This window comes from Protobothrops mucrosquamatus, unplaced genomic scaffold, assembly GCF_001527695.2.
Source record: "Protobothrops mucrosquamatus isolate PMUCROS unplaced genomic scaffold, P.Mucros_1.0 scaffold1265, whole genome shotgun sequence".
NCBI lineage: Eukaryota > Metazoa > Chordata > Lepidosauria > Squamata > Viperidae > Protobothrops > Protobothrops mucrosquamatus.
The window spans coordinates 185,538-212,061 of NW_015387471.1; the positions used below are offsets into that span (position 1 = coordinate 185,538).

At 41.3% G+C, this 26,524-nt stretch overlaps 1 protein-coding gene across 1 annotated transcript in view; it reads left to right on the forward strand.

Moving 5' to 3' along the window:
* GALNT6 (polypeptide N-acetylgalactosaminyltransferase 6) overlaps positions 1-26,524 on the forward strand; it is a 65,887-nt gene that overhangs the window by 22,789 nt on the left and 16,574 nt on the right. The window contains exons 2-5 of the mRNA XM_015821162.1: positions 874-1,454; positions 8,960-9,132; positions 17,407-17,556; positions 19,968-20,202. Coding sequence (XP_015676648.1) covers positions 967-1,454; positions 8,960-9,132; positions 17,407-17,556; positions 19,968-20,202 — 1,046 coding nt within the window. The 5' untranslated portion in view covers positions 874-966. The remainder of the gene's footprint in view (positions 1-873; positions 1,455-8,959; positions 9,133-17,406; positions 17,557-19,967; positions 20,203-26,524) is intronic.

The following is a 26,524-nucleotide window of genomic DNA, read 5'->3' on the forward strand; positions in this document are numbered from 1 at the left end:
TCTCCCTCTCTCTCCCTCTCTCTCTCCCTCTCTCTCCCTCTTTCTCTTTCTCTCTCTCCCTCTCCCTCCCTCTCTCTCCCTCTCCCTCTCTCTCATTTTTACCAAGAAAGGATTTTACATAGAATTAAAACACTACAAAAACTTAAAAAGTAGAATAAAAGAAAAAGAAAACAAGAAAGGAGTGAAAAAATATCACAAGATACTTAGATCATCTTTGTAGCAGTTACAAGCATAATGATTATCATAGCCACTCTCTTTCCATAAACAACCCTTTTAATCAATAAGTCCTGAAATCACTTAATTCATTTTTGTCCATTTTTAGCAAAAAACCCCTTAAAGAGTTTATAAAAATAACTGTTGCTCTTTCCTTAATCAAAAACTCTGGGTGCTTTTCTGGTATTGGGCAAAGAGTCAGTAACTGTCCAGCCATGTTCGTGACACACACAATAGAACAAAGCTAGAACTTTCAGACCATGTTGAAAACTGTTTCCACAGAATTTAGTGGCATTTCTATAGCTACACTGAGTGATCAGGACTGAGACTGTGTCTTCCCAACCACCACAGCCTAGACTTGGGGGTTTGTTTGTTTTTTACCCCATACAGCACTAGATGGATGTCACAACCTTTGTGGCACCTGTAGGGCATGAAACCATAGGAAGCTTAGGCCAAATTGTGCCCTTCCTGTTATTTTCCTCTCTTTCATCATTTCCTATTTGCAACTATGGCTTAGCACTGCAAAAAAGATGGTGCCATAGGTCATAGCACTTCAAAATAGAGTAAGAGCGCTCTCCATTTAGGTAGGGGAGGATTTTGGTGGCACTCACAATCATCCTTCTGATTTTTCAGGAATTTGTCTCCCTGCATGCTTCTCAGGTTTGGAAGAAGATGGTAAGATTCCACAGATTAACTAAAGCTTTGAGAAGAGTGCACCTTTGATGAAGGAATAATTGCTGGACATCAGCCGTGATGAGGCTACTCCGAAGGCATTATGGCCCACTAAAGCTAGCTTTGGTGGGTGTTGTCTTTGTAATCTTCCTCTTCATAATGCAAAGAGATGTGGGCAGTGGGGAACAAAAGGAGGAGCCATGGCTAAAAAATATTGTGGAGAGGAAAGACCAGATGATAGACATCATGATGGGAGCTGTCAACAATATCCGTGACTCTATGCCAAAGCTGCAGATCCGGGCACCTGCTCAACAAAAGGCACTTGAGCAGGACAGCAAGTCTTGCTTGCCAGGCTATTATACACCAGCAGAACTGAAGCCCTTCATGGAGCGTCCACCGCAGGACCCCAATAGCCCTGGTGCTGACGGAAAAGCTTTCAAGAAGGACCAGTGGACACAAGAAGAGACAAAGGAGAAAGAACGTGGATATGAGAAGCACTGTTTTAATGCCTATGCCAGTGACCGCATTTCTCTTCAGAGGGCGTTGGGACCTGACAGTAGGCCTCCAGAGTAAGTTTTTCTTTTCTTCTCTCACTTCTTATACTGTGTTTTCCCCCAAAATAAGACCCAACTGGAAAATAAGCCCTAGCATGATTTTTCAGGATGCTCATAATATAAGCCCTACCCGAAAAATAAGCCCCAGTTAAGATTGTCAGCCAGATGGACACATTTAGTACCGTATTTCCCCAAATATAAGCCCTAACCGGAAAATAAGCTCTAATGTGTCTTTTGAAGCAAAAATTAACATAAGACGCAGCTTTATTTTCAGGGAAATACAGGTAGAAATACTGTTTCAAAGCAACCTAGGATGAATATTAGCAGCCATTTGCTTTATCACATTGGGCATGCAATCACATGGGAAATGGACTATTTGCTAGATGGAGACCGTTACCTGTCTACTATTATTTTGGTTTTTTTTATTTAGGTAGAGATATATAATAAAATTATGGTATGTCCATGTTAATCAGTAATTGCTGCCCATATGTTTGCATGCCCAGTGGAATAAGCTTTCAGTTTTATATCTGTGGAATGAATTTTATGGGAATATTGATTAAGATGGTGCTCCTGAACTTTCTGGTTAATTCTTCAGCCTTTTAGATGTTAATTAAACTCTGTCTCTGAATTCTAACAACTATTCACCATTTCTTAAATACAGAGTTTGCTTTTGTACTACATTTAGTTAAGATGGGTGGATAGATAGGTTTGTAGAGAAAAATGCTCCCTAATGCCTTTTAAAGTAGGGTCCCTTTAAAAGCAGGGTCTTTTATGACTCGTGGACTTTAACTCCCAGAATTCCTGAGCCAGCCATGCTGAGGGGAAAGGGAGAGGTTTCCAAGCTGAGCCATGCTGGCTCAGGAATTCTGGAAGTTGAAGTCCAGGAGTCATAAAAGAACCCAGGTTGCCTACCCCTGATCTAGAAAAATCCTGTTGCTGCATTGAGAGTCTTGCTAGGGAACTATGCAGTTGAGTTATCAACACCTACATATGGCTGGAATGATTGTCTGTGTAGATTTACATATACTTTTTTAATGAAAGCATTCTTGGCTAGCTGTCAAGGAAACTTAAGATTCCTTAGAACAGAGGTCCCCAACCTTTTGGGCACCAGGGACCGGTTACATAACGAGAGGTTTTTCCATGGACCAGAGGGGGTGTGGTTTTGTGTGCTGCCTGCATCCCACGGATGGGGCTTTGCTTGTTTGTGCGGCCCAGTTGCTGGCATGCTGTGGCTCGGTAGTGGTCCAGGGACCAGAGGTTGGGGACCCCTGCCTTAGAAAACTGAAAATAAGTGGCATAATATATATGATTGATGACATCCAATTTGTCAGTACAGGTAGTCCTCAACTTACAAAAGTTCATTTAGTGACCGTTCAAAGTTTCAGTGTCACTGAAAAAGTAACTCATGTCTGTTTTTCACACTTACGACCATTGTAGCATCTCTATGGTCACATGATCAAAATTTAGACGGTTGGCAACTGACTCATACTTAATGACGGTTGCAGTGTCCCAGGGTCACGTGATCCCCTTTTGCGACCTTCTGACACGCAAAGTCAATGGGGAAGCCAGATTCACTTAACAACCATGTAACTAACGTAATGGCAGTGATTCGCTTAACAGTTGTGACAAGAAAGGTTGTAAAATGGGGCAAAATGCACTTAACAAATGTCTCACTTAGCAACAGAAATTCTGGGCTCAGTTGTGGTAAGTCGAGGACTACCTGTATGAGAGAAGCACAGTATACCGTATAAGGGCTAGGTTAGAGCCTAAGAAGTTCTGATTTCAGTTCTGTAATCAGCACACTTGACAATGTTGGGCTTATTGCTCTCATACGTGGCTGTTGGAAGGTATCTGGGAATGTAATCATAATATGTTGTAGTTGAGAAGTTAAACTTCGCATATGAAGTATGATTGCTACACTATTTAGGTCATGTCAGGATTTTTAATTGACTCACTAGCCTATTATGCTTACTTTTACCTGGGACTTCTGGAAGATTATATACCGGTGAAGTTTAACATTATCTCCTTTTCCACGTCATAATGATAGAACCAAATTAGACCTGAACCAGAACGCTTCTGATAGGTGATATTTTCTGAATCTACTTGAGGTTCTTTCTCCTCATTGTCTCATAGATTTATCCTGCTTAGAAGCCCATGGACCTTTAAATTACTAAACATTCTTATCCCCAGTTGAAGCAAGAAAATTTCAAAAATTCTAGGGTTTTTGCAGGGAATCGGAGGCAACATGCTTTATATATCAGCTGTTAGGAAGCGACAACGAAAAAAGTTGGCGTTTTCCTGGCCATATATGTAAACTTCTAGAATGCATTTGTTTGGCCACTCTATGAACACCAAATACTAGATCAGTTTAACCAATTGCAACCAATTTAACAGGTCACTTCTTATGGGTTCTCTTCCCTTGCCATTAATTTGCATTTCTCTTCTTCTTTGTCAGTTATGACTGTATGTGCATCACCTTACAAAAAAGCAACGTTGGCATAATGCCATATGTGCATTAATAGATAAATTGCATGCCTTAGCCATAAAGGTATGTCATATCCAGCCGTGTTAACAGAAGGACTCCATGAATTAGGCTACTAAACTGTTAACTGTACTTTTGGATCCTGCTTGGTTAAGTTACTTTTGTACTGGTCTTGAACCATAATAAATTTATCTATCTATCTATCTATCTATCTATCTATCTATCTATCTATCTATCTATCTATCTATCTATCTATCTATCTATCTATCTATCTATCTATCTATCTATCTATCTATCATTACTCCCAGACTTTTAGTGTTTCAAGTATTGAACTTTAGTGCCCCTGAAAAACGTGCCTTTAGGATTCAGACCTTCTTTTTCAAAGTATTTAGAAACCAATGGCTGTGAAAGAGTGTCCATTTACCAAAACTGCCAGAGTGCAAAACCTCAGAATTGCCTAGCTTCTTTGTTTGCAAGTGTAAAAAAAAAAAAAAGCCCAGAGCCTCTGATTCTAGCTATATCCATACATTAGTGGGCAGTGACAAGTGGGTTGGAAGGGAGGGGAAGAGGAGAAAAGACCACAAAGATTAACTCTTAACTGGTTTCCTTTCATCTCTGATTTTAAAAAAAGAAAAGAAAAGCCCAGGGTTCAGTTCTACTTTTTAAATTTTCCGATGCTTGCCCCCTCCTGCCGCCCTTCACTCTCTTACCTTGTTAGTGCCACCGTTGCCCCATTTACAGAGCGGTGAACATGGACAATTGTGGCCTTTTTCAATACATAAATAAGAAAAGGGGTTGCTCAAGTTCAAAAACTTCCTTGATTACATCTGTCCCCTGCCCTTGGTTTTGGTCCATTTCCTCTCGCTCTGAGAAGCTCGGCTGCCTCCATAATTTTTCACTTTGCTCGCCCAGTGGAACAGCCACGGCTTACAGTACAGCAGGAGGGTGAGGAAGGAGGCAAACGTGAGGTTTGCCTCCCCTTCCCCTTCCCCTGTGGTCTGCTGCCGAGAGGCTTTCTAAGGCCGCTGCTGCAGCTTTTCATAAGGGGGATAAGTCAGTCAAAGGAGCCAACAAAAGGCAGCTTGAATAAGGGCTTAAGACTAGGCCCGGTTGGCAGACAGTTTTCTCTCTTCAACTTACCTCCTACCCTTCTGACAGCTGATTATTTCTGCCTAGCAGGTGTAGATATCACAATAGAAGAATGCTGTGTTCAAGGCAGAGGGCAAGGAATGTTATTCAGTCAACCCAAAAAAGCATAAAACCAATTTCAATTAAAGGGTGTAAAGCCCTCCCAGAACCAAACCATAAATCGGGGGAAATTGGCTCAGATGGAGGAGGGAGCCTGTGAATGAAACTTTTTATTGTTGAGTGCTTTGGAGAGGAGGGAGGGAGGGAGGGAAAGGCCTGATCTGCCATGTGGAACATTCCCCCCCTTTTTTATGTGCCCTAGAGGTATGCAGCATGTAAGGGACCCCCCTCTCTCTCTTCCTGCTGAAAGATTCAGAGGGTGGGATGGGTGGTGGAGTCAAAAGACATTGCTATAAAATGGGAGCCTCTTTTTAACAAAAAATGATTTGAATTCTCTGACTCTCGGCCAAGCATCCCTGCACAGCATTTCATCTCACATAGACCTAGATAGAACATACCACATAAGTACTTTAAAAAAAAAGCTTATTCCTTCGAGTTAATGGGACTTTGTGGTTGGTTTACAGTCAGGTCCTCTTCTGCAACAGGATGAATAATCTAGTCACGAGAAAAGCAAGAGTGTGGGTCTGTGATACTGCTGCCGCAAAATATTTTAAAGGGCTTCCTATGTGTGTATGTGTGTGTGTATTGGGGGACTCCTGGAGCTCAAAAAAAATGAAGGGGTGCCACTTTCTCATGGGGTGTTGTTTCATCTTGAAAATGTGTGCGATGTGAGCCTTCTGTATTTCTATAGAGCACACATTTATGGCCTTATACAGGTACTCCTCAACTGACAACCAAAGTTACAATGGCACTTAAAAAAAATGGTTTCTTTGTTTTACTGTTTTTCACACTTAACGACTGTTGTAGGATCCCCAGGGCCATGTGATCAGAATTCAGATGCTTGGCCACTGGCACGTATTTATTATGATGGTTGCAGTGTCCCGGGATCACGTGATCCCCTTTCGCGACCTTCTGACCAACAAAGTCAATGAGGAAGCCGGATTCACTTTACAAATGTGTTCCCAACTTAACATCTGCAGTGGTTCGCTTTACAATTGTGGCAAGAAAAGGTCGTAAAATGTGGCAAAACCTACTTAAAAACTGTCTCACTTAGCAACGGAAATTTTGGGCTCAATTGTGGCCGTACGTACAAAGTAAAATGGGCTTGTATACTAGCCATACGTACCAAAGAACAGTTTCTCTGTTTTAAAGCAGAGCATCGCTTGCAATCACAGTAAGTGTTCTTAAATTCCTTCGCATGTGTAGGTCCGTATGGATTTTAAACAAACAACAAAGCTCTTCAAATGTTTTCTTTTTTTAAATCTCAGCATCAACTCTTGCAGCAACTTACCAAGCCTTAAAGGGCCATTCTCCTCTGATTCCACAAATTACAAAGGTCCACAGATTCTCTATCCCTGTTGTAACGATATGTAAATAGTTTACATATTACCTGATAGATACTGTATATAAAGTGGAGAGGGGTATGAAAAATGTTGACACTGAATATCAGTACTCTACCAAGTGGTGGCCAATGGATATGTTTTATCTTTCTGCACACAGCATGTAGCAATGCATGATATGTGAAAAATAAGTCAAGATTAATCCAGTAAATAAATGAACATATTAACGCAGGGATAAGCAACCATAGATTTCAGTGCTCCTCTCTTCTCCTCCAGCTTAGGACTTAAGATGTACAGGGCAACTTAAAAATGTACAGGGCAACTCAAATCCATTGTTCACAGCTCTTGGAAACTGTTAGTGGAGTAAACACTGAACATCAGAGGTGCGGGATGGAAAAGACATAGAAATAGTAGCATAACCTAAGCTAAGAAAACATACATTAAACCAATAAACATAGATTAAACAACTATTATAAAATAAAACTCCCATTATCATATAGATTTCAAATCCCAAATCACGTTATCGTACAGATATCACTTTCTCTCCACTGTGCCACTCTCTCCCTTCTTCTCCCACTCTCTCCACTATAACAGTCTCTTCCCTCAAAGGGGGAAAAAAAACTGTTGACAACACCTCCCAAATCCTTTGAAGATATTTGCCTCCAACATTACAATTTCACTTATCCTCAAAAATTGCCCAAGGCTTGTTGGGTATTTAAGGTAGCCAGGTTTTCTCATTATGGCTGTTATCAGGGGAGCGCCAAGATTAACAAATAGTTCTTGGAATGAACTAGCATCCGACTTTGTTTCAGTAGACCATAGTTTAATTGTGCCAAGTTTTCTAGATATTACAATATACTGCAACTAGTCAAACGACAGGAAGCAGAAGCTCCTGATTATTTATCATGTGTGCAGCAGTGAATGATGGTTTCTTTTTGTATCTGAATGGCTAGCCTTGGCAAAGGATCATAAACTATGGTGAACAAAAAGATCTTCATTGTATCTTACTGTTTTACAGCTAAGCTTGCAAACAATGGCAGTTGTTAGTCCCTAAATCTTAAGAGAATAAATGACTCTCTCTCTCTCTCTCTCTCTCTCTCTCTCTCTCTCTCTCTCTCTCTCTCTGTGTGTGTGTGTGTGTGTGTGTGTGTGTGTGTGTGTGTGTGTGTCTGTCTCTCTCTGTCTCTCTCCGTCTCCCTCTCCCTTCCCCTCCCCTCGCCTTAATACTCTGCTTTCATTCACAAGCACATAGCAGGGAACCAATTGAGACCCTTCATTGTTGTGGCCTTTTTTCAGGGATGCAATTCATGACCTCATCCTGTGACCTACAGGCACTTAAGGGCAAGGTAAAGGAGGGTTGAAGCAGCATGGACTGGTAACCAAATGCAATAGAGCTCTTGTCCCTTTCAAAAATTAGGAAGAAGAGAGGATTTCAGCAGATCTTTACTCCCTTGCAGTACTAAAGCACTAAACTGCACCTGCTAAACTCGCCTTTGCAAATCTATTTATGGGCCCGCTCAGAAGTAACATAGTCAAGTGACTAAGAGCCCTCAAGCACAAGGACTCATTTCAAAGGTTAACTTTGCCATAAATTTGCTAAGTTGCCTGGTTTGAACGCTGCCTCTCTCAGCCCCCATTTTCCACAATATGAAACTCAAAGTAGCACCAAAAACGTTGGTTGGGGTGATATCTAAGTAGCCAGAGCTACTGTGTTGACTCTGAGAGAGTCCATATACCTTAATTAAAACAACTGAAGATTTATAAAATAGTTACAAGCTTAGTGTCAGGCACGGGTCTATAGGCAGGGGAAGAGGAAACGTGTCACCAGGCTCATTCCCACAGCACTATGCAGTATTTTCGTATTAAATCTGAATGTGTAGTTTTGGTGGTTTGTGGTATGGCAATGGGAGGTCTTCAGATCAAGAACTCACATGCTTTGACAGATTATAGATCTTATACCCAGTACTTTAGACATATATCTTAGCTCAGATATGGCCATCTTAAGCTATATGGGCAGCCAAGCATAATAGTCAGGACACATAGGTCCCAGAACCCCAGAGAGTCCAAGCTAATTTGGAAAATCCTGGTGTTGGAAGGATATAATGTTTCAATTCCAGATACCAAGAACACGTAGTAAGCACATTTTGTCCTGTAGACAAATTTATCCTTGGGATGTAGCCATTTTCTCAGACCCCAAATTAAGGGATTACAGGGTCGTAAAAAGGAAGTTGTATATATCTGTATATATGTTAAAACTGAAATAATATCTGCTTACAAGAAGGGTTTTCTTAAATAACCCAAAAGTGCTAAAAAAAACATATGTATTAAACTAAACATTGTATAACTCTATAACTCTTGGATGCAGAGCCTATCTAACTGTTCACTATATAATTAATGTAGTGCTCCTATCTAATTTTAATTTTAATTTAGATTTAATGCTCCTTTTGCAGGTGCATCGATCAAAAATTCAAACGCTGCCCACCCCTTCCAACCACCAGTGTCATTATCGTCTTCCATAACGAAGCTTGGTCCACGTTGCTTCGCACCGTCTATAGTGTGCTGTACTCTTCTCCAGCTATATTGTTAAAGGAAATCATTCTTGTGGACGATGCCAGTACAGATGGCAAGTATAATCCCCTTGAAAGTGTGTGTGTGTGTGTGTGTGCTTGTGTGTGTATGTGTGTATTGTTCCTGAAAGGCAATGAATTATCCTCCATGTAAGAAATATTTTAAGACTTTTAGATCATAGTATCCTATTTGCTTTAAGAACTACATTACCTAGTACCCACATTTATATCTAGGGATAGGACAGCTAGTGCTCCTTTCTCTGTTGGAGAGATCCAATCTAAGTAGGTTAAAGTTAAGGACTATATAAAGCAGGGGTCTTCAAACTTGGCCCTTTTATGACTCGTGGACTTCAACTCCCAGAATTCTGGGAGTTGAAGTCCACGAGTCATAAAAGGGCCAAGTTTGAAGACCCTTGATATAAAGCCAAAGCAAGGAAGGTCCTTGAAATCTCCCATCTACAATGAACATCAGACTATACCAGTGGTTCTCAACCTGTGGGTCGGGACCCAATTTGGGGTCGATCGACCATTTCACGGGGGTGGCCAAGCAAGGCTATCCGCCATTTTTCTTGTCCGCCATTTTTTTTGTCCGCCATTTTTCCCCTTTTCCGGCGGGTGCCTTACCTCCCTTGGGCTGGGCTGGTGGTCGGCCTGCTCCGTCTCTGCCGCTTGCCAGCTACGCCTCGGCCGGCGCAGGGGGCGGAACCACGCATGCGCGGCGCTCCCGGGCAGGGAAGGTCCTCGACTTACGACCTGTTGGGTAGTCCTCGACTTACGGCCGGTTTAGTCCTCGACTTACGACCGGTTTAGTCCTCGACTTACGACCGGTTGGGGTCGCGGCATTAAAAAGGTTGAGAACCACTGGACTATACATTCAGTTTTTTCATCAACCTTGCCTCCCGTGCTACAAAACATGACATGACGAGAAACAGATCCATTCTTTTGGAGTAACAAGTCAAAGTTCAGACCTAGGTCCAAAAATGTTGCCAGCCCCAAAACAAGCTGTTTATACTGGAATACCTTGAATTAGTTTTCTCTTAGGAATGGGCCAAAATTCCTACCCCGCAATGTGAAAAATTGATCACCAGTTAGCTTTTGGTTACAGTTACTGAGCTAAAGTTAGTGCAGCCAGCAGCAGCCACTGAAATCTAAGGAGGCAATTATATATGTTTATTTTCATGCTGCCATGTCACATGTTGTTTGGCTTTCTTTATACAATAAATTAGGCAAGCACCACACTTTGGTGTTACCCATTAACTCAGACTCTAGAACACATGTGAATATAATATCCTGCAGCAAAGATATATAAAAATGTAGAAAACCCAAAACAGGTCAAATACCTTTTCACAGAATTGTATTTAGCCTCTGTCCAAACTACTCAGCCGGGCAAGTTTAGAAACCACAAGCTGTATTTAGCAATCTAAATTGGTTATACTTCAGATTAAGATAATGACATGGTTCAACATGATGGCTTGTATATTGTACCTCAGCTTGCTTTCCTGGCTCTCTGCTACTCAAGGTTTTCAAAGGGCCAGTAAAGATACTATAATTAAAGGTTTCCTGAGGTTTTTTCTTAAAAAAAACATACCAATGAGTTGCAAGTTTTAATACCAGCTTGTTCATACTACTATCTCACAGGTTGACCCATTATTTCTGCTTTCATCTTAGATTTAAATCTTTCTCTTCTATTCCACTCTGCATCCATTCTTTGCTTTTTCACTAAATCTCTTTAAATTGTCTCCAACTTTTCCCCTCCATATAGAACAATACCATTTCCCAAAAGGCAGGGAAGATTATCTTGGACATTCCTCCTGTGTATCTTTTCCTATGTCCCTAACTCCACATTTTTACAATGCAATGTTTTATACTATGGTAGCAGTTAGACAAATAACAACGCAATTAGTCAATATGAAATCTATTAATGGAAAAAACAATGGAGTGTATTTTTTTTCATCTAATAAGGTTAGTATTTTAACCACTTACAGAGCCAATCAAATGCCTACAGGTAGTCTTCAACTTATGAAGGTAGAAATTTTGGGCTCAATGTAATACAAAAAAATATAATTTTAAAGGCTTGTTTAGAATCCTTATAGTTATGTACGTACCTCCAGCATACAGGTAGTCCTCAACTTATGGCCTTAATTGAGCCCAAATATTCTGTTGCTAAGCAAGGCAATTTTTAGGGGAGTTTTTCCCATTTTACGACCGATCTTGTTGCAGTTGTTAAGTTAGTAACACAGTTGATAAATGAATCTGGTTTCCCCACTGACTTTGATTGTCAGAAAATAGCAAAAGGTGATCACATGACCCCAGGACACTGCAACCATCATAAATACATGCCAGTTGCCAAGTGCCTGAATTTTGATCACATGACCATGGGGATGCTGCAACAATCGTAAATTTGAAAAACGGTCATAAGTCACTTTTTCAGTGTTGTTATAACATTGATCATTAGTCAAGGACTACTTGTATTAGCCTCAAACTGTGAACAGAGATGAGTACAGAAAGTAGTGGGTACAATCTTGTTTGGGTTCTTTGATTTCAGAGGTATTGCATTAGGGACCCAAGCATAGGTCAAGATGTGGAGGCTGGCCAGCCTGTTTTTGAAGAACCCATGCTTGCTTCCAAGAGGCTGTGCATCTTTTCCAGTGTTGTATGCTGGGTCCTGCTTTTACCAAGTCAGATTATTGAGCCTTGTAGCCAAAGGTATCTTCCATGGCAGAGTGTCAGAGAAATGCAGGAGGAGGCATCTTCCTCCTGTTTATCCTTACAATGTTTCTGTAGTTCATAGGTTTTAGAAATTGTTGTTGTTGTTAGTTGTGAAGTCATGTCCGACCCATCACGACCCCATGGACAACGTTCCTCCAGGCCTTCCTGTCTTCTACCATCTTCTGGAGTCCATTTACGCTCACGCCTACTGCTTCAGTGACTCCATCCAGCCACCTCATTCTCTGTCGTCCCCTTCTTCTATTGCCCTCAAACTTTCCCAGCATGAGGCTCTTCTCCAGTGAGTCCTTCCTTCTCATTCGGTGGCCAAAGTACTTGAGTTTCAACTTCAGGATCTGGCCTTCTAAAGAGCAGTCAGGGTTGATCTCCTCTAGGACTGACCGGTTTGATCACCTTGCAGTCCAGGGGACTCATAGGAGTCTTCTCCAGCACTATAGTTCAAAGGCCTCAATTCTTTGGCGCTCAGCCTTTCTTATGGTCCAACTTTCACAGCCATACATTGCAACTGGGAAAACCATGGCCTTGACTAAACGCACTTTTGTTGGCAGGGTGATGTCTCTGCTTTTTAGTATGCTGTCTAGATTTGCCATAGCTTTCCTCCCCAGGAGCAAGCGTCTTTTAATTTCTTGGCTGCAGTCCCCATCTGAGGTGATCTTGGAGCCCAGGAAAATAAAATCTGTCTTTACCTCCATTTCTTCCCCATCTATTTGCCAGGAATTGAGAGGGCCGGATGCCATGATCTTGGTTTTCTTAATGTTGAGTTTCAAGCCAACTTTTGCACTCTCCTTCTTCACCCGCATCAAGAGGCTCTTTAGTTCCTCTTCACTTTCTGCCATTAGAGTGGTATCATCTGCATATCTTAGGTTGTTGATATTTCTCCCNGCAATCTTAATTCCAACTTTTGATTCATCTAGCCCTGCCTTTCTTATGATGTGCTCTGCATATATGTTAAATAGGCAATTTTAGAAATTGTAGTAGATTAAATTGAGAGGAAGTGATTTCATCTAAAAATACTGGGGCTTCGTGGCTAAGTGATGCTATCCTGCTCCTGACTTGATATTGTTCCCCCACCTCATGCATTTTCTTACATATTTCTCTAACCCTTTCCTTTGTCCCAGTCATGTTCCTGCTCCCACTCCCTCTCCGTCAAAAGAGATCTTAAACCATCATTAATTTAACAATGGGAGTTTTAAGAGGTGCTTACTTCCACATCTGGAAATAATGCGGTTGAGAAAACTGCTCATGAGCAAACTGGTTATAAAGTTTCTTGCTTCTTTTATCAGATTAAGCAGATCTCATTTCCAGAAATAACAAGCAGCTTGTTCAAAGCAGTGTGGTCTTTGAAGCCCTGTATTTCGAAAAGTTTAATGTCCTCTTTGACTCCTTTCCTTAGCTGCAACATTTAACTATGCAGCTATTTTAGAGATTTTGGCACATGATACTGTGCCAACATACAACGCTGATACTGTATTTCTATGTTTTTCACTAAACCTGCCCTGCAGGAAAGGTGAGAAAACTAGTGCTTTATGTGAAAAGCATGCAGACATTTGGCTGGCAGCCTGCCCTTTAAAAGAGTTATTTTAAAATTGAAGAGTAAAATGCAAATAAATAAATTGATTCTGAAGACAGATTAATTGCTAGAGTTGTCCTAAGGTACTTTGTTGCCAGAGGTAGAACAGCAAATATAGTTGTGTAACAATCAAGTTACTTGATACCTGAGCCAGAAAAGATCACAGATTATTCTCTCTGGGAGGCAGGAAAAAATTGAATATCTAGCAATTTTTCATGATGCATCTTGAAGTAACTTTTCAATTTATCTAACGATAAGACCATTGCCACACAATTCTAAGGATTCTCTTCAGTCTTCTGGCTTCTTATAGTGGATGAGATGTTTCAGTAGTCTCTTTTCACATACCCCAAACTGATACTTATGCAGAACATGGAATAATAGGGTTAGAAGGGACCTGGGAGGTCTTCTAGTCCAACCTCTATTCAAGCAGGAGACTCTATATCATTCTGGACAAATGGTTGTCCAGTCTGTTCTTGAAATCCTCCAGTGACGAAGCACCCACAACTTCTGGAGGCAAGCCATTCCAGTGATTAATTGGTCTCACTGTCAGGAAATTACTTTTTAGTTCTAGGTTGATTCTCTCTTTGATGTTCTTCCATCTGTTACTTCTTATCCTGCCCTCAGGTGCTTTGGAGAATAGGCCAACTCCTCTGTGACAGCCCCTCAAGTACCGGAAGACTGCTATCATATCATTACTAGTCTTTCTCTTCCTTAGACTAGACATACCCAATTACTCGTCATATGTTTTAGCTTCCAGTCTCCTAATCATCTTTGGTGCTCTTCTCTGCCCTCTTTCTACAGTCTCAACTTCTTTTTTGTATCATGGTGACCAGAACTGGATGCAGTGTTCCAAGTATGGTCTCGCCAATGCAGTATAAAGTAATATTATCATTTCACATGATCTTGAAACTATCCCTCTGTTAAGGCAGCCTAACACTGCATTGATATTTTTGCCAGCTTTTTTTTTTATAGATTAGTTCTCCAGCTGAGTCTTGGGTTTGTGCACGTACACAGAGATTACTGTTCCCCATCGCCTTCTCAAAATCAAGATTTTGGGAGGAAGAGTAGCATTTTCCTTGAGCAGTAGAGTCAAGGATGCATAAATTATGAGTTCCAGACATTTTGGAATGCCTGAGGCAGCATTCTGAGCAGGAAAGTACCTATTTGATTCAAAATCTCTACATTTGTTGATACTTGTAGACAAAGGCCTATGAGTTCTCCAAACATAAAAGACTTGTGTTTGTCTTTGAATTTTGTAGTGTTGTAATATATAGATGCCTAAATGGATTCTAAATTACCCTACAAGCATTAACTCACCCCATATGAATAACCAGTTGCCTATCATTTGCTTCCTTAGCTGGAAATTTTCCTAACAAAAGGCTGTGTGCCTGCTCTGAATTGCTTTGAACAAATATTCAGGACCATTAACCCCTTCCTATTCCCATCTTAGGCTAACGCCAAATAGAAAGCAGGGTCAATTCTTAGGAAAACAGTGCTTATTAGTTAAGTAAAAGAGAGTGGTTTGTTATCTCTTTTGTTGTCCATTATTTAGGTTGTAAATACAGGAAAAATTCCAAGACCAGTTTTGACCTTTGCTCAGGAAAAATTTAAAATCAATAAGACTTTAACTAGTTAGAGTTTTAATTAATATAAAGAACAAGTAAACTGCCAACACTAAGAATTCTTTTTAATATATATTTTAATACAAATAACTTACACTTATTGGGCTATTTTGTTTAGGTTTTTGCTTGCTGTTGGGCTATGAAAACACACATGCACTCACACAGAGACAGAAAACTTCCCTATCTATCTGGTTTTAGGCTTCCTCACTTAAATATTATATTCTCCTGATAATATATTTTTATCCTGCCTTTTCTGCGAAGAGTGATTGCTCTCACCCACTGCCTTTATGCTCACAACAGTCCAGATAAATTACAGATGCAAGGTCTTTATTGCTGTCCCTTCCTATCATTTGTTATCTTAAAACCAGATTCATTGAGTGATCTTCAAATGGAGGGCTTGTCAAGAACAGGACATCACCATACCATTCTATTCATACTGAAGAACGAAACAAAAGTATTAGCCCGTTATCCTGCACATAATCTGTCAATTTTAAAGAGAATGAACTTCGTAAAAACCTCCAGTCTAATGTGGGGAAACAATATTTGGTTGCCCTAGTTCAGCCTGGCTCAGGAATTCTGGGAGTTGAAGTCCACGGGTCATAAAAGAGCCAAGGTTGCCTACCCCTGCCCTAGTTAATCTAGCAACAATTTTTATTGTTGATGCTGTAGTAATCTATTATTTCTATCCAAAGACTTCAGAGTTAGTGGGAGAGTGTGTTTATTCATATATATATGTGACTGCAAGAAGACAACTCTTCAGCTACTTTGACTGAACGTTGCTTCTATTTTATAGTTGTCATTTTCCAATTCTGTGCTGTCATTTCCTGCCCTCTTCCTCTTCTGTACCACTATTATACCCTTCAGATTCACAGCAGAGTTTTTCAGGTTGGCTGCAATTTACAAAGCTAACAATCTGTCCCCACAGAGACTTGAACTGCTTCCTGCCCACAGGTTGCACCTGGCCACCAAAAGTCTGGTCAGAGTAATTCTAAATAAGGACTTAGCTTTGATGCTAAGAGATGCTGTAACCCAGAGGGGGGAAGGGAATGAGAGAAACAGAGAAAGAGCCCTTTTTTTTGTTCTCTGATAATAAATAGGGTTGTACAATTAATGCAAGCAATTGGATACGGATAGGCAAGACATTCAACATCTTTTCCCCCCAAAATCTGATCCCTCCAAATATGTCAGGCTCCATAACTGGATGTACTCTGGGGGCACCTAGTGAAGGAAAGGAGCCTGTAACTCTTAGATATTAGCATAAGAAAGGACGTCATTGAGAAGTATTATCTTCTGTTTGAAGAATGGGTGGAATTGCCTTGTATACACTCTTGAAATTAGTGCTAAGCAACAGAGCTAAAGTACTTAGATAAACTTTAAGGCATCTGTACAAAATCACCTATTTTCCCACCCCACCCCTATCCAATGAATACCTGCTTTCTTACTCAGTGCATTCTGCTTTTTTGATCAGTATACTTTCCCATGTCAACACTGCATGAAATGCTTAGACCCAGAACAATCAGAGAGATAAATGATCACCCAGAATTGTTATTAGACTTGGAAACCTCTAATGCAGTTTGTTCTTCAAGGTTTAATTTTAATTGACTTTGAGTTCTTTTAAAAAAATGTATAGTGGCCTTGCTGCTCTTGTTGTCCATAGTGAACAAGGTTGTGAAACGGCACTAGCATGTTCTGAACTGCTAGCTAAAGACCAGTGATATGAAAACATTTTCCAAATAATGGATAAGAAATTTGGGCAGCTATAAATTTAATGCTTTAATCAAATGTTGCTGGTGGTGGGTTTTTTTTGTTTTTTGTTTTTGTTCTTTTGGTTATGGTGTGCTCCCCATTCTTGGATAGCAAGAATCATAGCAGATCTGAAGTGCGGCAAACTCTTCCACAGAGTTTGTGTCTGTTTGTTCGAAAGTATGGCGACCTGCTTTGAGGTCTTTTGGAACCACCCATCTCTCTCACAAAGGGACTCTGGGTGGTGTACAATAAAATATTAAAACATAAAAACAAAATTTAAAATTTAAAAAAGAGGCAAAGGATGATTTAAAACAATGTTAAACATTAATTAAAAGGGAAAGGGAGGGCTTTCAGGGCACCTACCAATCCCATGGCCACATGCTCCTATGCGAACCGCAAGCAAGGCCGCACCACCATGCCTTCATACCTTTCTGAAAGGCCAGGCATGTGGGGCCATGTCTCACCTCGGGAGGGGGAGTGTTCCACACAAAGTGGGGACAAAGGCAGAGAAGGCTCACTTCCTGGACCCTGCCAGTTAAAATCCTTTTAACTGACAGGGTCTGCAACATACTTTCCCTGCCTGACCATGAGGGATGGGACAGTGTAATGATACAAAGACAGTTCCATAGGTAACCTGGCCTCATGTTTGATGAATTCTCTTTCAGACTACTTGAAAGACGAGTTGGACAACTATGTGAAGCAATTGCAGGTAGTCAGGGTTGTCCGGCAGTTGGAGAGGAAGGGCTTAATAACTGCCCGATTGCTTGGTGCCAGTGTTGCCATGGGTGATGTCCTCACTTTCTTGGATGCTCATTGTAAGTAATAATTCTCTTTGTTGCTAAAGTCTGCCTTTTTTTTTCTTGACACACAGTGCCAGTTCATAGACACGTATGCGTTAATTCAGTGTCTCTCAGCACATCTTAAGAGTTGCCCAGGTTGAGAAATACTCCATTAATTGATTGGTCTACATCTTGGGTTGGTTCACAGAACCATATTCACCCCTTGATCAGTCTCCATCCACCAATGAGCAGCCCATGCGTGGAATGGGTAATGGCAGACTTAATGCTACCGATTCTTGATCGTTGTGTCAAACATAATGACTTCAGTGAAGTCAAACAAGTGGATGGCACTTAAATGACCTAATTAACAAACTATACTAAAAATGCTATTTTTTATTCAAGATGTAAAGTAATAAAACTGCTTCTAACATGCTCAGATGCAGGTTGGATGCATCATCATCCAATATTTAATTATAAAGGAAATGAAGTAGAGTTGCTAGGATTTGGGAACAGATGCATTCAATGCATTATTTACTTATTTAACGTTCATACAAATGTCTCTGCCCTGCAGGTACGTTCTGTTTCTCTAGTATATAGTATGTGGTATTAAAAAAAACCTTTAGATAAATTTGATTCTCAGAATGTTCAGTATATTTACTTCAGCTATTTGTCTCTCCATTTTTACACCTCATATGATCTCTTCCCTCCATAGTTCTATTTTTGTCCAATTTGGCAAATTACTGAACGGCTCAATTTCTTTGAAAGATAGACTCAAGAGTCATAAGGATATTGACAGACCTTAGCATTGAGCCCTATCCAATAAGATGCAGTCCAGTGCTGAAAAGGTTAGGCAGAAAAAACCAGATGCACAGCTACAGGGCAGGCAGTGCCTGGCTCAACAGCAGTGCCTGTGAGAGGGATCTTGATGTCCTGGTGAACTACTGCTTACAGTAAGTATGAGTCAGCAGTGTACTGCAGCTGCCAAAAAAACAATAACCCCAACACAGTCCTTTGCTGCATCAATAGTGGGATGGCATCAAGATCACAAGAACTGATAATATCACTAGTGAGACCACATTTGAAATACTACACCCAGTTCTGGTTACCACAATTAAAAAAAGGATGCTGAGGCTCTAGAAAGAGTGCAGAGAAGAGCAACAAAGATGATAAGGGATCTAGAGACTAAAATCATACAATTAACAGCTAAGGGAACTAAGTATGCTTAGCCTAATGAGAAGAAGGCTTAGAGGAGACCTGATAGCAGCCTTCCAATACTAGAAGGGCTGTCATAGGGAAGAGGGCGTCAATTTATTCTCCAAAGCACCTGAGGGCAGGACAAGATGCAATGGATGGAAGCTCATCAGAGGGAGACCCAACCTGGAAATAAGGAGGAATTTTCTGACAGTGAGAACAGTGAGATCAATGGAACAGCTCGCTTCCTGGAGTCATTGGTGCTCCATCGCTGATGGTTTTCAGGAAAAGGTTGGACAACCATTTGTCCAGGATAGTATAAGGACTCTTGCCCTAGAAGACTTCCAAGGTCCCTTCCAGGCCTATGATTCTATAATTCTATGCATTGACATTGACATCTGGACACATTAATACAAGTTTTCTTGGTGGCAATATGAAAGTGTTTTGCCATTGTCTTTTCCTGGAAAGGCATTATTTATTTGTCAGTCTAGCCCAGGGGTAGGCAACCTTGGCTCTTTTATGACTCGTGGACTTCAACTCCCAGAATTCCTGAGCCAGCCATGCTGAGGGGAAAGGGAGAGGTTTCCAAGCTGAGCCATGATGGCTCAGGAATTCTGGGAGTTGAAGTCCATAGTCATAAAAGAGCCAAGGTTGCCTACTCCTGGGCTAGCCTATGGCCCAGGTAATTCCCAAACTGTTTATAATCCAAATACCAGCCAGATCTGGTCCTGGATGGATTCTGAGCCCAGAAAAGATCAGGTGTCCCTTGTCCTGCAAATGCTAAGGCAATAAATAGTGAGGTTTTTAAAAGAAAATTGGGGGTCCATATAATTTTTCATGGTTAAAGTGAACAGTATGAGACAAATATTTGCAGAGTAGCAGTTCCTGAGCATCAGGTATCTCTGAAAAACCGGAAAGTGAGTGCAGTATCCATCAGGCGCAAGTAACCAGGAACAGTAGTTCAAAGCACTTCAAGTTTATTACATGCTATCTATACACAAGAATCTGATCTACTAATGGCCAAGCTAAATTAGTGCTAGATAAAAGTAAATGTAATTCAAGGAGGGCTGGACTTAGGTCTCTTGTGGGAGCTCAGCAACTTCAAACTAATGACACATTTGACCCCGCCCTCGGGTTCACCCTGGTCATCTCCCACCTATAGCAACAACATTTGGAAATGGGCATTTTTTTAAATGTATTTATTTTTGTGGAGTTGACATCAAATGGTGTAGCAGTTCCCGTTTCTCTTTTCTCAGGTGAATGTTTCCATGGATGGTTAGAGCCTCTCCTATCACGCATTGCTGAAGAGCCCACAGCTGTCGTTAGCCCTGATATCACCACCATTGATCTGAACACCTTTGAATTTTCCAAGCCCATCCAATATGGGAAGCAACATAGTCGGGGAAACTTTGACTGGAGTCTCACTTTTGGCTGGGAGGCTATACCGCAACATGAGAAGCAGAGGAGAAAAGATGAGACTTACCCAATCAAGTAGGTTCAAGCTGAAAGTTTGATACCGTTGTTAAAGTGTCTCTGGGGAAGTAATGGGTGGAAAGAGATTGCATTAAAAAAACCACATTTTTCCAAAGCAAGATTTTCAAGTTTTGGAAATTCTGAAACCAGTTATATACAAATTCTCTCTTTAAACCCCACTGTAGAATTTCAGTCATGAAACAGATATGGTATTTCTATTTTTGTCAGAAATTGGGAGCCTGGAATTTTGCCTGAACAAAGGTAGCTGGATTGCTTCAAGATTGTCTTGGATCTGTTAGTGCAGTCTTCTCTAAACTGGATGCCATCCAGATGGGTGGGCTTCAATTCCTAAAATTATCACCATGCTGACTGGAATTCTGTCAGCCTGAATATCTGGAGAGCCCTCAGATTAAAAAAACGCATCAGTACAATTGGCTGTGATAGGCAAGATGGACAGCAAACAAATTCAATAAAGAAATAAAATATTCTAAATGGTTACCTAATAGGAATGAGATGGAGATGCTGGATTAGCCAAGGAAGTGTATCTGGATGACTTATCATTTCATGTTAAGTAGCATCTGTATGGGACTAACAGGAAGAGAATATCTGAAGGTTTTCACTGAGATGTTCTGATCATCTTCAAATCAAAGTGGAAGGGATTGCTTTCTATCCATTGTGCCCAAGCTGGTTACCTTAGACCAGGGATAGGCAACCTTGGCTCTTTTATGACTCGTGGACTTCAACTCCCAGAATACCTGAGCCAGCATGGCTCAGCTTGGAAACCTCTCCCTTTCCCCTCAGCATGGCTGGCTCAGGAATTCTGGGAGTTGAAGTCCACGAGTCATAAAAGAGCCAAGGTGGCCTACCCCTGGATTAGACTCTTGTCTTTCCCAAAGTTAAGAGCGGTGATGTGAGGAAACCATTATATTCTTGAAGCCTGTAAGTTTAGCCTCTGTTATCAGGTAACTGGATCCTGCTGATGTTAATATTTCACAAAACTTGGATATAGTATCATAAATTTACTTGCAGGTATTATTTTTACTGCTTCCATTTAAAAACCAGAAAGAGCCTCCCCTGGCACCCCATGAGCCAAGCCTAATTAGACAGAATAATCATTTCTCCAGTTGAAAGGAAACAAGAACAATGCCATAGGCAAGAATGAACCATTAGGCTACCTCTCAAACTACAGATAAGGAATATCAAAGAAAGAAACTTTTTCTAACTTTTACCTCCTTTGCCTTGCACTTCTGGGGATTAGTTAAAGTGGCAGAAAAAGCAGAAATAATTCGTGAAACCACAAATTAAACCATCTCTTCGAGTTTCATACTTCACAGCAAGCCACAGTTGCAATAAATAAACCGGTAACAAATAGTAATTTACTGCCCTAAAACAGGGCTTTTCAACCTTTTTACCCATTGTACCACTTTCAGGATATGGCAATATCCGAGTACCACCAGTCACTTAGCAAGGTGTCAAAAATTTGATGATCAAAAAAAAAAAAGGAAGAAAGTGATGAAGTACAGGTAGTCCTCGACTTACAACAGTTCGCTTAGTGACTGTTCGAAGTTACAATGGCACTGAAAAAGGTGCCCCCCAAAGCCACAACTGAGCAAGACACCTATCTGCCTGCTCGGTGGCGCTCTTCCTCCTGTTTTCATTGTTGTGAGCATTTCTGTTGAGGATTGGCAGTGGGGGTGGGATGGGGGGTGTTTGGTTTTTATTCCCCCATCTGCTGGGTAGTTGCAGCAGGTTTTGGTCACTTCACATGACCCTGGGACACTGTGACCGTCATAAATATGAATCAGTTGCCAAGCATCTAAATGTAAGTCACAAGACTCTGGAGATGCTGCAACATTCCACTTATCGGCGCTTCTTCTGGGCTCAGCGGAAGCGCCAGGATCAGCGCCTAGCTCCCGCTGGAGCCTGGCGCTGATCCTGGCACTTCCACTGAGCCCTGACAGTCCCAAAGAAGCGCTGATCCTGGCGCTTCTGCTGAGCCCTGACAGCCCTGCAGCTCCAGCCATCTCTCACTCAGGTTTGTGTGGTGCTGCCAATGGTTCAGCTCACTCCCCTCCCCCACTACCACTTTCCTAGGATGGTCACGTACCACCTGCCAGGTGCCAATGTACCACAGGTGGTACCCGTACCACTGGTTGAAAAGCTCTGCCCTAAAAGAAACAATGGCTTATTCCTTGTTCCTATTTGCACATCACACTAAACTGCGAAGAAAACCTGTCGTTTGTGCAATGTGTAAAGCCAGGTAAGAAGCTTTAATGAACAATCCAGAGATGTATCAGGCAGCATTTTCCCATACTAGAGCTCCTGAAAGTCCAAACCTTTTCCAAGCTCCTTTCTTACTGATCTGTGATCTGTCGTGGCGGAACTCTGCCTATAGAAACACTTTTTTAATGGTTTAAGCTGGCTGTCAAGGTGGGGAGGGGGGAGGGGATGCAGCCTCCTCCTTGAACTCTTAGCCAAGGATCGCCGTGATGAGCTTCATTCCTACAAATGAAAGAAGTTATTAAATCTCTTCAGGCTCCAGTCAGGTCTTGTTGCTTTGTGAAATTTCTCAGTAAGAAGTCCATTGTTTCCTTTAATCTTTCACTCTTTGTCTTAAATCCAGTCATTTCAATACCTTGCAAAGACCTGCCTGCATTTTAAAATTCTGTCTGTACCTTTAGTTTTTAACAAAACATAACAAAGGGGTCTGCCGCTTGCACCATAACAAAGATTTGGGTTGAGCAGGAACAGGACAGACACATTCAGCTGGGACCTATTTAAGCAACAGTGCAACAGTTTAACATTGTCGCTACAAGCATTGGCAAGTCCTGTCCGGTTCCTCATGCCTCCCTCTCCCCCCCCCCACCCCCAGTCAGGTGTCTTCTGTTGAAGCCCAGAGAAGGAAACCAGAATCATCCATGTCTATTTGTAAAGTAACTTGAATCCCTCGATATATTCCAAACTTAGGGTAACCTTGATGTATCCAGAGCTCCCCCAAGTTCATATATGATGAAGAATTCAGATTAATTTGAAAAGGAAATAGGCGCTACTAGCGCCTTCATGGCTATCTCAGAGGGGAAGGAATGCAGTGCCTAAAAATCTTCGCACTCCTGAACTGTACTTTGACACGGAAAGACTAGAGCTGGGGTAGGCAACCTTGGCTCTTTTATGACTCGTGGACTTCAACTCCCAGAATTCATGAGCCAGCATGGCTCAGCTTGGAAACTCTCCCTTTCCCCTCAGCATGGCTGGCTCAGGAATTCTGGGAGTTGAAGTCCACGAGTCATAAAAGAGCCAAGGTTGCCTACCCCCGGACTATACTGTATATACATGATAACTTTTCAAAAAGCTGGAGGGCATATTATAAATCAAAGGCCTAGACAGCTCAGGGCAGACTAGAAAAAGTCAATGGTTACAGATAGTCCTCGACTTACAACAGTTCATTTAGTGACCATTCAAAGTTACAACGACACTGAAAAAAGTGACTTATGATCATTTTTCACGCTTGTGACCATTGCAGCATCTCCCTGGTCAAGTGATTTACATGTGAATGCTTAACAACTGATTCACATTTATGACCATTGCAGTGTCCCAGAGTCCTGTGGTCTCCTTTTGCGACCTTCTGTGGGGAAGCCAGATTTCACTGAACCACCGTCTTACTCATTTAAGAACTGCAGTGATTCACTTAACGAATGTGGGGAGAAAAGTCGTAAAATGGGGCAAAGCTCACTTAACCACTTTCTCCCTTAGCAACATAAATTTGGGGCTCAGTTGTGGTCGTAAGTTGAGAACTACCTGTATTAGCCTCCTTAGCACATTGAGCTGATCGAATTCACTCTAGCCTTATTTCCGGTAATTTTGTAAAACAAGTTCCATGTCTGTTTTTGGTATGATTCCATGAACCTACTGAAGTTCTGTTTATTGAGTAATGGATTCTCTTCTGCTCTCCGGTGCCTGGAGAATATATCCATATTTGAGCAGCAGGAGCTATTTCAGAACTTTGCTTTTGAGTTTGGTTTACTTTAAATATTTTATGTGAAAACACTTATCTCTGCAAGCATACTGAGCATAGTTTGTTATCTTTCATTTTTCATCGGTGGGGCTGTAGTTAAACAGCACTTATTATGTTTTGACTCTCACGTCCTCATAAAAATCGCTTTATGGAGCTGATACTGGGGTCAAATCCTTTAAATTGTAGTTTAAAATCTAGATCTATTCCGAAAGCGTTTTAGCATCCTTTCAATATACATACACAATTTTTAAGGCTTGTTTAAAAACCTTATAGTTATGTATGTACCTCCAGCAATAAGGTAGTCCTCAGCATATGACCTCAATTGAGCCCAACCTTTTTGTTGCTAAGTGAGACAATTGTTAAGTGAATTTTGCCCCATTGACAACTATTCTTGCCATAGCTGTTAAGTGAATCGCTGCAGTTGTTAAATTAGTAACACAGTTGATAAATGAATCTGGCTTCCCCATTGATTTTGCTTGTCAGAAGGTCGCAAAGGGGATTGTGTGATCCCAGGACACTGCAACCGTCATAAATATGAATCAGTTGCCAAGCATCTGAATTGTGATCATGTGACCATGGGGATGCTGCAAGGGTCATAAGTGTGAAAAAGATCACAAATCCCTTTTTTCAGTGCCATTGTAACTTTGAATGGTCTCTAAATGGAACTGTTGTAAGTTGAGTACTTCCTGTGCAAGTAGTACTCGACTTAACAACCGTTGATTTAGTGACCGTTCAAAATTACAACGGCACTGAAAAAAGGGATGACTGTTTTTCACATTTACAGCTATGGTAGTATCCCCCATGGTCACATGATCAAAATTTGGACACTTGGCATGTTGCAGTTTCCCTGGGGCCATGTCATCACCTTCTGATGAGCAAAGTCAAGGGGAAGCTGGATTCACTTAACAACCATATTTAACAATGAATGGCAAGAAAGGACGTAAAATGGGGCAAAACTCACTTAACAACTGTCTTGCTTAGCAACAAAAATTTGGGACTCAATTGTGGTCATAAGTCGAGGACTACCTGTAATTCCTGTTGGACTGCATAAATCCCCCGTCCATGGACCAGTACCAGGCCGCAGCATGCCAGCAACCGGTCCACACAAACAAAGCCCCATCCGCCAGATGCAGGGAGCACACGAAACCATGCTCCCTCTGGTCCATGGAAAAACCTTTCTCCACGGAACTGGTCCCTGGTGCCCAAAAGGTTGGGGACTCTGGCATAGATCCATAATATATTCATTACACACTTTTCCTCTCAATTCAGTATCTTGTGAGAATTTTTAACAGTCGATGTATCCATTTTAATGCTGGAATCCCGAGATATGTTTTGATCTAGGTAGGTAGATAGGGGAGGATAAAAATCTAATAATAATAACAACCCGTCTTACTAGTTCTGCTTGTCCCACCTGATCTGACAGCATTGACCTACTCAGGTCCCTCCCATCAAGCAGTGCCAATTGAAGGGAGCAAGCAAGTGTGGCTTCTCTGTTGTATCTGTCATGGTTCCAACAGATGAAACTCTTCAAAAGAACTTCGAGGCATTGTTTACCTTAAAGAATCTTTTATTCGAGAAACAAAGTATCGGCACTACATAGTTAAAGCCAAAAACTGAATTCCCCTCCCCTGCTTTGCACAAAGTAGCAAAGCACAATTCCCTCCTCCAATTAACAGTCATAAATCACATTCCCCAATTAGCTTGAAGCCCGGGCTTTCTCCCCAGCTCTCCAGCCGCCAAATCTTTATCAACTTGGATTCCCACGGCTGAGTTATTATTGTTATGACTAACTAGACTCTCATCCACATCCCCCCTCCCAGCATAAACTAACTCTAAAAGCGAAAGAATAAAATGGCTGCATTTCCATCTGTTGTCAAAGCAAGAACATCCGATGTTAGCAGAGTTGACAGTATCACTTTTTTCTGTAGAATAGATTGTTCTTCCCTCCCTCCCTCCCACCCAACCCCACGATTTGGATGGCTCCAGCCCTAGTAAAGTTCAGCTGTTCCCTCAAGCATTGGTCCAAAATGTTGATTGAATCCACCTCTAGGAAGCATGCTGCTTTACCGATTGGCATCTTCAGTTGTCAATTTCTCCCGCTATATTTTGATTAAGATTCTTTGGGGATTTATTTCTTTTTTATTTGTTGCTGTGAGTTGGGTGGCCATAGAATAACAGAACAGAATAACAGAGGTAGAAGGAACAAAAAAAAAAACCAAGTAAAAAGCAAAAGAGATTGATATCGCTCTCTGAATTTAGAAAGAGATTCACGTTCCAACTCCCATTTTCATTTACTTGTAATTCACTCTCTTCCCCTTTCACAAACGG